The sequence below is a fragment of the Pteropus vampyrus genome, unplaced genomic scaffold (assembly GCF_000151845.1).
Source record: "Pteropus vampyrus isolate Shadow unplaced genomic scaffold, Pvam_2.0 Scaffold306, whole genome shotgun sequence".
Classification (NCBI taxonomy): Eukaryota; Metazoa; Chordata; class Mammalia; order Chiroptera; family Pteropodidae; genus Pteropus; species Pteropus vampyrus.
In genome coordinates, this window is record NW_011889087.1 from 2,139,518 (window position 1) to 2,150,062 (window position 10,545).

At 55.2% G+C, this 10,545-nt stretch overlaps 1 protein-coding gene across 9 annotated transcripts in view; it reads left to right on the plus strand.

Moving 5' to 3' along the window:
- The window catches only part of HDAC5 (histone deacetylase 5), a 35,462-nt gene extending 24,977 nt beyond the window's left edge, over positions 1–10,485 (plus strand). For 8 of the 9 annotated variants that reach the window (XM_011377189.2, XM_023521569.1, XM_023521571.1 and 5 more), the window contains 17 exons: positions 51–273; positions 1,371–1,582; positions 1,795–2,085; positions 2,778–2,943; positions 3,746–3,879; positions 4,233–4,353; positions 4,830–4,879; positions 5,032–5,139; positions 5,544–5,599; positions 5,743–5,830; positions 6,747–6,866; positions 7,118–7,215; positions 7,355–7,473; positions 7,970–8,103; positions 8,385–8,469; positions 8,594–8,759; positions 8,852–10,485. In XM_011377189.2, coding sequence (XP_011375491.1) covers positions 51–273; positions 1,371–1,582; positions 1,795–2,085; positions 2,778–2,943; positions 3,746–3,879; positions 4,233–4,353; positions 4,830–4,879; positions 5,032–5,139; positions 5,544–5,599; positions 5,743–5,830; positions 6,747–6,866; positions 7,118–7,215; positions 7,355–7,473; positions 7,970–8,103; positions 8,385–8,469; positions 8,594–8,759; positions 8,852–8,891 — 2,211 coding nt within the window. In that variant the 3' untranslated portion in view covers positions 8,892–10,485. The remainder of the gene's footprint in view (positions 1–50; positions 274–1,370; positions 1,583–1,794; positions 2,086–2,777; positions 2,944–3,745; positions 3,880–4,232; positions 4,354–4,829; positions 4,880–5,031; positions 5,140–5,543; positions 5,600–5,742; positions 5,831–6,746; positions 6,867–7,117; positions 7,216–7,354; positions 7,474–7,969; positions 8,104–8,384; positions 8,470–8,593; positions 8,760–8,851) is intronic. The other variant, XM_023521570.1, reaches the window with a different exon arrangement.
- Positions 10,486–10,545: the final 60 nt, after the last annotated feature.

Below are 10,545 nucleotides of genomic sequence, written 5' to 3' on the forward strand. Positions count from 1 at the left end.
AGTTGGCAATAAGCCCCTCCCTCACCTCCATCTCCCATCCCTATCCACAGGCCTCCCCGAAGCTGTCAACACAGCAGGAGGCCGAGAGGCAGGCCCTCCAGTCCTTGAGGCAGGGTGGCGCACTGACCGGCAAGTTCATGAGCACATCCTCCATTCCTGGCTGCCTGCTGGGCGTGGCCCTGGAGGGCGACACAAGCCCCCATGGTCATGCCTCCCTGCTGCAGCACGTGCTGCTATTGGAGCAGGCCCGGCAGCAGAGCACCCTCATCGCTGGTGAGTGCGCAGGGGACAGTGCAAATTAAGCAGGGTCAGGTCCACCTTCTGGGGCTGAAGGGAGGACCATTAGGGAGAAGCAGCCAGGGATGCTCTCCAGCCATGTTACAACTCCCCTCAATGGCATCATTGATTTCTTCCACAATCTACAGATTTACTGAGTACCTACAACTTGCCTGGCACTGTTCTGGGTAACATTTGCTACCCAGGTGGAGCTCCTATTCCAGAACAATGCTGTCCAGTAGGCATATAATATGAGCCGCATACGTAATCTAAAGTCTAATAGTAACCATATTAAAAATCTAAAAAGGAACAGGTGAAGTTAATTTTAATAATGTACATATAACTCAGTATATCTAGATTATTTCAACATATATTTATAAAATCAATATAAAGTTATTGATGAGATATTTTACTTTGTTTCATACTGTCTTTGAAATCCAGTGTGTATTTCACATATAGAGCAATTTCAATTTATTTATTTTTATTTTTTATTTTTTTACAGTAGAAAAGAAAAGATTTATTAAAAAGGAAAGTACACTTCCAGAAGTGGAAGTGGGCCTGATCAAGAGAAGCGTGGCTCAAAAGGCCAGAGCAACTTCAGTTTAGACAGGCCACATTTCACGTGCTCAGTAGCCTTTCCTATGTGGCTGGTAGCTGTGTGGTTGGACAACACAGCTTTGGACAGTCAGCTCTTAAGTAGCCAGTGGCATCAGAAAGGTTCTGCTTAAAGACACATGATCCTGGCCCCAGGCTTTCCAGCCTGGTGGGATCTATCTCCACGATCAGGGAGGTCTTGTTGCATTTGGGGAGAACTAGTCATTGTCCACTCTCATTGGGGCCCAAGACTATATGTGTAATCATAAGCAACTCAAAGAGAAAGAATGGAGAATCCAGGAAGGCTTGCTGGAGGTGGTGGCTCTGAGTGGAGAGGAGGAGGAATCAGGCTCAGGTTTGGGATCAGGGTGCTCCAGGCCCCTCCAAGGTTTTTCCTGAGTATATAAGTGGCAGTGTTTGAGGAAGGGGAGAGTCCCCAGGTGGGATGGGAGGCCTGGTGCCCTGACAATGATGGTTACTCTCCTGTCTCCACCCCACAGTGCCACTCCATGGGCAGTCCCCCCTGGTGACGGGTGAACGACTAGCCACCAGTATGCGGACAGTGAGCAAGCTCCCGAGGCACCGGCCCCTTAGCCGCACCCAGTCCTCACCGCTACCCCAGAGCCCCCAGGCCTTGCAGCAGCTGGTTATGCAGCAGCAGCACCAGCAGTTCCTAGAGAAGCAGAAGCAGCAGCAGCTGCAGCTGGGCAAGGTGAAGTGGGAGAAGCAAATGTGCAGGGCTGTGGTGGGGGCAGGGCCAGCTGGCAGGAAGGGAGTGGGGCTGATACTCTGTGCCGCATGTGCTACCTTGCCTTTTTCTGATTCACATAGAAGCTCTGTATAGGCTGGGAGAGGGGAGGGCCATGGGACTGCACCCCACTGCTCCCCCTCCCAGCTGATGCACCCATTCTGCTGTGCTTCCAGATCCTCACCAAGACTGGGGAGCTGCCACGACAGCCCACTACCCACCCGGAGGAGACAGAAGAGGAGTTGACAGAGCAGCAGGAGGCCTTGCTGGGGGAGGGAGCCCTGACCATACCCCGAGAAGGCTCCACGGAAAGTGAGAGCACGCAGGAAGACCTAGAGGAGGAAGAAGGGGAGGAGGAAGAAGAGGAGGAGGAGGAGGAGGACTGCATCCAGGTCAAGGATGAGGAGGGCGAGAGTGGCGCTGAGGAGGGGCCAGACTTGGAGGAGTCCAGTACTGGTTACAAAAAGGTGCCCCCTCCCAGCCCTTGATTATCACCCTCTGTCCTCCCCACTTCCACCTTCCACCGTTGCCTTTGCCTCTCCCCAGTCTGCAGTTTCCAGGAAGTGCAGGGCAGCTTTCTAAAGAGCAAAAAGGGAGTAGGAAAGAAACAGGGGGCCGTAGAAGGGATGGAGCGGTTTGCATTGGCCTCAGAGCTGTCAATCAATCCCAGTCTGCCAACTTCTATGTCTGTGACTGCCCCCGCCTGTCTGCTTGTGTGTACGTGACTGTATGTATGTGTATCCGCATTTTTGCCTGCATAGGGCCGGTTGTGCGTCCGTCTCTGTGCGTGCATGTACGTGTATGTACACACACGCCCCCACTGTTACTACAGTCTGCCCTGCGCCTAGCACGCACTCCATTCATTGCGGACACAGCTGAGCCCTTGGGCCTGACTCATCCCGCCCCCTCCCACACCCCCATCCTTCTTACCTCAATGCTACTCTGGCATGACTCATCACTGTCCCCCCATTCCTCCCCATCTCCTCGGAGATGAAGACAGTGAATGCTGGAGTGTCTCCTGTCCCTGGAGGCAGGAGGTGGGGGAAGGAGGAAGTTTGGAAGGGCTGGATTAAGGCCCCCCTGGAGGCCCTAGGGCACCTGTCCTCGCTTCCATTTCAGGCTAAGCCTCACTCATCCTCCCTCCCACTCTTCTTTCCAGGTGTTTTCAGATGCCCAGCAGCTGCAGCCACTGCAGGTGTATCAGGCTCCCCTCAGCCTGTCCACTGTGCCCCACCAGGCCCTGGGCCGAACCCAGTCCTCACCTGCTGCTCCTGGGGGCATGAAGAGCCCCCCAGACCAGCCCACCAAGCACCTCTTCACCACAGGTAAGCCCCACCACTTCTGGCTATTCTTCTTCCATGCGCCGGGGGCCTGTGCAAGGCATCCAACATGGTGCGTATTGGGAAGAGATATAGCCCCTGCCCTGAAGGCATCGCGTGGGCCCCTCAGAGTGCCCTGTATGGAGGGAAAACAGGCTTTTGTTCTCTCCCTATGCACCACAGCCAGCCGTGGCAGTGGTGGCAGCCTCTACCCCACTGGGAGGGTGGTAAATGCCCTGTCCCTACCCACTGCAGCAGCATCTACCTCTGCCCGCCACTGCTGAGACCTCGTGATTTTGTGCCATCACTACACAAGCCCTCCAGCGGGTGGAGAAAGCCTGCTGTCTCAGTTGGGTCCTCCCCTTCTAGCTTCCCTTCCTTGTCCCTGTGAGGTCAAGAGGGAGACTTCTGTCTATTTCAGAAAGCTCTTCCACCTGAAGCTGGGCTTGGAGAGGGCACAGATGCCTGAGGATGGTCCTGTCTCACCAGTGGTGGGTGGGAGTGGGGGAAGCCGCATACGGGTATGACAGGAGCAGGGAAAGGGAGATGTGCGTACAGGGGTACAGTGTTGTGCGTACAGATGTGCGTACAGGGGAGCAGGGAGGCTTTGTATAGGCAGTAATGGAAGAAAGGAATTTCAGGGAGAAGAGGGGCAGGTGTGTTGAGAGGGTGGCTGGGGTGGCCATGAGGAGATACGTGGACCACGTTGGGCTTGGGAGAGCTCCATGAGCTCTGCTGAGGATTGCAAATGGCCAGGCTGTGACATGGCCCAGAGCAGTGTTGGCTGACATGTGTATCTCTGGCCCAGGTGTGGTTTACGACACATTCATGCTGAAGCACCAGTGCATGTGTGGGAACACACACGTGCACCCTGAGCATGCCGGCCGGATCCAGAGCATCTGGTCCCGGCTGCAGGAAACAGGCCTGCTCAGCAAGTGTGAGGTAAGAGAGCCTCTTCTTCCTTTAGCCCCCAATTCAGACCCAGCGAATGCCTTTACGTCTCCCCTATTGGTGAGGCCTCTCTCCGTGTCTCTTTCTCATCTTCTGTTCAACCCCTGATCTCAGGGCCAATCCCCCCAGCTGCCTCCAGGTTCCATCCCTTGCAGCCTGTTTTCCCTGTTGGTCCCCAGATAAGTGGGGTCCTGGACTGGGGTCCCTGGAGGACCCCAGATCTCCTGAGGGGGACAGACATCCCCAGAAGTGGCTCCATTGTGCCCCAGACTGTGGTACAGAGGGTCTGGGCATCAGAGTTGGGCCTTCAGTGCCATTCTTCTCCTCCTGCTCTCCTCTGCCAGCGGATCCGGGGTCGCAAAGCCACACTAGATGAGATTCAGACGGTGCACTCCGAATACCACACCCTGCTTTATGGGACCAGCCCCCTCAACCGACAGAAGCTGGACAGCAAGAAGTTGCTTGGTGAGCCACAGGCTGATGGGTAGGGTGCCTTATCTATTGCTTGGATGGCATAGGGGGCTGTCAGGAAGACTGCCTGGCCAGGGCAAACGAGTGAGCCCTGATGAGCACAGGTTATTCCCTTGGCAGAGGTGGCACACCTCCAGGGGGCGCCATTCACATAGAATGTGACATGATTAGAGCATGCTGGTAGGGTGCATTGCAGGGTGGAAGGTGACAGGATTCATAATGGGGGCATGCTTTGCTCTCCTCCCTAACTGATCATGCCTTTTTCTCCCTGCTATCTACCCCAGAGGTAGGATGTCCCCCCAGAACAGGGGGCAGACATCTCCCACCTGGCGTGGGCTGCAGAGGCCCATCCTGTGCTTGTGTCTGGCCTTCTTTTCTTGTGACTGAGCTCACTGCCTTCTGCAGACCCCAACCTGCATTCCTGGCCGTTGAAGCAGTTTCCAGAGTAGCTCTGTTTCTCTTCCCTGCAGGCCCCATCAGCCAGAAGATGTACGCCATGCTGCCTTGTGGGGGCATTGGGGTGAGTGGGGCATCTGCCAGTGGGGGTGGCTCTCCCAGCCCTGGCCCCTCCTTTCCCTACCATGGCTGCTGGCCGACTGTGTAGGTGCCCATCCCCATTCTTGCCCTCCCCCTGCAGGGGGCACGCTGAAGCCTGCTCTCCTGCCCCTGCAGGTAGACAGTGACACTGTATGGAATGAGATGCACTCCTCCAGTGCTGTGCGCATGGCGGTGGGCTGCCTGGTGGAGCTGGCTTTCAAGGTGGCGGCCGGAGAACTCAAGGTGAGTGTATGGGGAGGGTGCCTTAGCACTGCTTGGCTCGGAGCAGAGGATGGTGCAGCCTTGGCTATCCCTTCAGTAAGGCATGGTCCTTTTAACCTCAACTCTCAGGTGTCAAAGTGGGGAGGAGGCGACAGTTCCAGGGCCAGGTTAGGGAAGTGGGGTAAAGAGGGATCGACAAGATGGCACTAATGTCTGGTGCTTTCATGGGTATCTTAAGGCCAGGAATGGGTCTACCTGCCTGCCCACGTGGCCTATGGCTGGTATTCCTATATGTGTGCAAAATATATATTTCTGATGTTTTCTTCCCCGCTTGGCTTACGCTTTTCTCTTATGTCCACTTGTCTATGGTCACCTGGTCTGCCGGTCTCTCTCTTGTCTCTGTCCCTCTGTCTGCACCTCTTCAGAATGGATTTGCCATCATCCGGCCCCCAGGACATCACGCTGAGGAATCCACAGCCATGTGAGTGCCATTCCAGCCCTGCCCTACTACAGCTGCCCTCACCCCTTCTCCCTCTCAGCAAGGTAATGCGTGTTATCTCTTGCTCATGGAACAAACCTCCGCTAAGGATGACCTCCCTGCCCTTTGCTCCCCCTTTTCTCCAGGGGATTCTGCTTCTTCAACTCTGTAGCCATCACAGCCAAACTCTTACAGCAGAAGCTGAATGTGGGCAAGGTTCTCATTGTGGATTGGGTAAGTGGCAGGGTGCTGGGGCCAGAGTTAGCCTTCAGAAAGCCCCCATCCCACCTTGCCCCCTCAGGTGCCCAAGCTGGAGCTGGGCCTGACAGCTTACCTTACATCCTTCTGCTGGAGCATTAGTCCAGCCCTTCATTCCCACGGGGCTCCCTCCTCACTGAGAGAGACTCAAAAGTGGTTTCAGTCCCTGGTCCATCTTACAGCCTCAGGCAACTGAGGGGACTTCCTACTTTGAACGGTAGAGACTGCTACCACCATTGCTAGAGCTAGTCTTGATGCGGGGGACACATGGTGCTACTAATGGCCCCCTACCGTAATAAGAATTAGGATGTCTGTTTCTGTATGTGGAGACACAGAGCTATGGGTTGACTAACTATACCAGGGTTGCTTAGCTTGGGAAACATCCCAAGTGTCAGGGCCAAAAGGCACTGGGTTTCAGATCAGGCCTTTTGGCCCCGACACTTCTGCTCTTGCTTCTATGCAGTGCTTCTCAAACCCTGCCCTTCTTGGCAGAAGGCACCCACCACTCCCTGTGAGCCAGGGAAGTAGCCAGGAGCAATCCTCATCAAGGAAGAAAACTTTTTGAAACCCACTTTGGCTTCATGTTGATATTGGAGTTTTCTTCAGACTGTATCTGTCTTCAGTTCTGTACTAGCCTTGACGTTGCCCTGCACACTGTGGAGTTGAATGGGCTCTGGGGGAGCTTCCTGAGTGGCACCATGTCTCGGCCCACAGACCCCGGTTAGAGAAGTGGGGCAATACTCTTGTGAACAGAACACAGATGCCTTGTAGTTAATGGCGGGCAGTACCCCCAGAGCTCACCATAGGGTAGGGGTGGAGGACAATTGGAATTTTTTGACCTTTGAGCCAGAACCTGGGCTACTTTCCTGATACTTCCACTCCTCCCCACTAGGATATTCACCATGGCAATGGAACCCAGCAAGCGTTCTACAATGACCCCTCCGTGCTCTACATCTCCCTGCATCGCTATGACAATGGGAACTTCTTTCCAGGCTCCGGGGCTCCTGAAGAGGTACAGCTCCTGGGCTCAAACACAGGGCCCCTCAGGGTGGTGGCAGAATGGGACCTGGCAGGGAGTCCTGAAGGCCTGCGGTGGTACTGGTACCTGGGGAGTCTGGGTTCCTAGTGGGACCATGTCGGCCAACTGCCCCTCCGTGCAGAGCAGAGGTCAGTGGAGTGAGGGCTGGAGACAGGGCTGAGGGTGGGAGAAATGTCTGGGATCCCCATGCAGTAAGAATAATCTCTCCCCCACCATGCTACCAGGTTGGCGGAGGGCCAGGCATGGGGTACAATGTGAATGTGGCATGGACGGGAGGTGTGGACCCCCCCATCGGAGACGTGGAATACCTAACAGCCTTCAGGTGGGGACTGAGAAGGGCCAAGGTGGGGGTGGGAGCCCCCAGCCCCTGACATGGGGAGGTAGTTCTGTATGGGTGGAGGAGGTTGTCTTAAGGGGTGGCCCAGCCTCCCGCCAGGGTCAGCTTGAGCCTCCTTTTACAGGACAGTGGTGATGCCCATTGCTCACGAGTTCTCACCTGATGTGGTCCTAGTCTCCGCTGGGTTTGATGCTGTTGAGGGACACCTGTCTCCACTGGGTGGCTACTCTGTCACCGCCAGATGTGAGCTTGCTGGGGGATTGAGGGAGGTTGTGGGACCGTCAGGATGGGGTTGAGTGGGGGTGTGGAGCAGGAATAGATGGACATTGCAGAATTGGGAGGAGGAGAGCTGAGGCAAGTCCAAGACTTGGCATCATCTTAGCAGTGTCCTCCCCCATCTCCTTCTGCCAACCCTGGCCTTGAGGGGCAAGTGGGGAGGGGAGCGGGTAGCAGAGAGTGTATCTCCTACTAGAGTCCTAAGGATAGAGCTTGTTGATCCTTTGTTTCAGTGGTAGTCCTTCTAAGACATATAATTGGATTTTTTTAGCCGGTCTGTTATGTTTTGTCTTTAACAGAGCATTTAGTCCATTGACATTAAATTTCATTATGGATATATATTTGGGTTTAAATCTACCATCTTATTTTGTCCTGTTTGTCACATCTCTTCTTTTTCCTTTCTTACCTTCTTTTGAATTGATTTTTTAAAAGCCATTTTATCTTCCTTCACTCATTCCTAAAGGTTTTGGCCACTTGACCAGGCAGCTTATGACACTGGCAGGGGGCCGGGTGGTGCTGGCCCTGGAAGGAGGCCATGACTTGACCGCCATCTGTGATGCCTCTGAGGCCTGCGTCTCAGCTCTGCTCAGTGTGGAGGTGAGGGGTGCAGGGAGGAGGCTGGAGGATATGGGCCAGTACGCCAGGGGCTGAGGGGCCCAGAGGTGCCCAGAGGAAGGGCCTCTTCCTGGGTCAAGCAACACTGAAGACCCTTGGGAAGGTTTTCCTGGGTCCCAAGGACACTTAGTAGCGAGGGAGGACTTTCTGAGTAGGGGTTTCTCCTGCTGTGAGGTCTGAGGCTGAATGGGGGTGGTTGGGGTGGCGGACAGGCACCACCACCCAATCTCTACTCTAAACCTTTTCTTCTTTCCCCTGACCAGCTACAGCCCTTGGATGAGACAGTCTTACAGCAAAAACCCAACGTCAATGCAGTGGCCACGCTAGAGAAAGTCATCGAGATCCAGAGTGTGTGGGGACAGGCGGAGGGGCTCAGGCTTTGCCAAGGGGGTGGAGCTTATGGGTACTCCAGGGCTGGGGATGTACATATGGGGATTTCTGCCCTAATGCCCTGCCCGCTTCTCATCCACAGGCAAACACTGGAGCTGTGTGCAGAGGTTTGCCTCTGGTCTGGGCCGTTCACTGCGGGAGGCCCAGGCAGGTGAGACGGAGGAGGCTGAGACTGTGAGCGCCATGGCCTTGCTGTCAGTGGGGGCTGAGCAGGCCCAGGCTGCTGCAGCCCGGGAACAGAGCCCCAGGTGAGGTTCCCCCCACGCCCCATCTCTGCCCTTGTCTAAGCTGGTGCCCCACCCCCGCCACTCAGTATCTCTCCCTGTGCTTGTCCTCACAGGCCAGCAGAGGAGCCTATGGAGCAGGAGCCTGCCCTGTGATGCCCTGGCCCCCATTCCTCTGGGCTTCATCATTGTGATTTTGTTTATTTTTTCTATTAAAAACAAAAAGTCACACATTCAACAACGTGTGCCGTGTGGGTCTCTCAGCCTTGCCCCTCCTGCTCCTCTAAGCTGCCTCAGGCTCCCTCCCTTGTGGCCCACATCTCAGCTCTAGAAGTTTGCTTCCTCTGTAGGGCTTGGGGGAGCCCTTTCTGGCCCTTCCTTCACATTGTATCTCACCCACTTTCCCACATTCTGTCCTTTTCCCCCTTGGAGCCTGGGCCAGCTCAAGGTGGGCATGGGGGCCCAAACAGTACCTTCTGGTTCTGGAGTCTCCCTGAGTGAGGAGGGAAAAGGAAGTTCGGTGCCTTGGCTTCAGTTGAGTTGGGGGGAAATGCCTTAATTTCACCCTCCTCCCCTCTCTTGCCTTGGGAGGTTCTGGAGGGTCTCTCTGCAGTCTAAGATGTAGAGTGGAGGGGAGGTGGGCTCCTGCCCAGTGATTTTCCACCCTTTCGAAACTCCTCTGTTGTCTTCACCATCTCTGCACAGACCCTTTTTTTCCTCCCAGCCTCAGCACCAAGGGGAAGGCTTGTACCCTAGGATGTGGGGCCTGAGGTCTGTAGGCAAAGCCGTCTTTATACTCCTCAGGGCCTATTTCCCCTTCCAGGGGCTGGAGAGGGTGGGGAGGGATGGGGCTGGGCTCCTCGGTTCTGATGGGTCTAGAGGAGCTGCAGATCCAGGCCTGCTTCCTACCTTACTCTGTTGGCCTCCCTGCCCCTCTGCTGGCACTGCCTTGGGCTGGGGGGAAAAGGTGGTTTCTGCAGGGGGTGCTCCAGTCAGGCTGTTCAGGACCATTGTTCAGGACCATTCCCTAGTCATCCAGCATGCTGCAAGTAGAAGGGTCAGTGGCCCACCTCCCTCCTGGGGATGGCGAGAGTTGGGGCTCCAGAAGGGGCAGGGCCAAAACCTAGAAACCCAGGAAGCTGGAGCTTCCCTTTCTCTTGGCTTCCTTTGCAGGCCACCAGCCCAAGGGAGCTAAGACCAGGAGGGGTTGCTGCCCTTTCTCTTCCCCAAGAGCCCAGCCTAGCCTTGTTTTCAGGGATGGGGGCCCACAGGGCTTCTAGGGAGTGCTGTCCAGCCTGCAGGAAACCAAAGATGGGAAGTGGCTCCTAGGAGGCTGAGTCTTCCTCCCTCCTCCTTCCCAACACCACACTTTCTTTTCTTTCCATCCCCAAGGGCCCCACCAATCTGTTTACATATTTATTATCCTAATAGGGGCCTGAGCAGGGTTGAGGGAGCCAGGGGACGGGCAGGAGTCCCACCACCATCAGTTCATTGTGTGCTTGTGTCTTCTGTGTTGTTAGTGTGTTTTATAACCACCTGGGGGATGGGGATGGGGCTAGGCTCAGTGTGCGAGGCCTCCCCATGCTAAGTCCAAGCTCCGGTCCCCTTATCTTCCCTCTCCCCATGACCGGTCTGATTCTCATGTAAACCCACTTCTTGCTTTGTCTCCCTGGATATGGTTTTCAGTTAAGTATTTTGTAACCCGTTACACTATGTGTCCTTGTATAAATAAACTTGTTTCTGCCAGTGCCTTCTGGGGCCAGTGTCTGTGTTCTCTGGGCTCCCAAATGGAGTAAAGGTTCTTATCCCC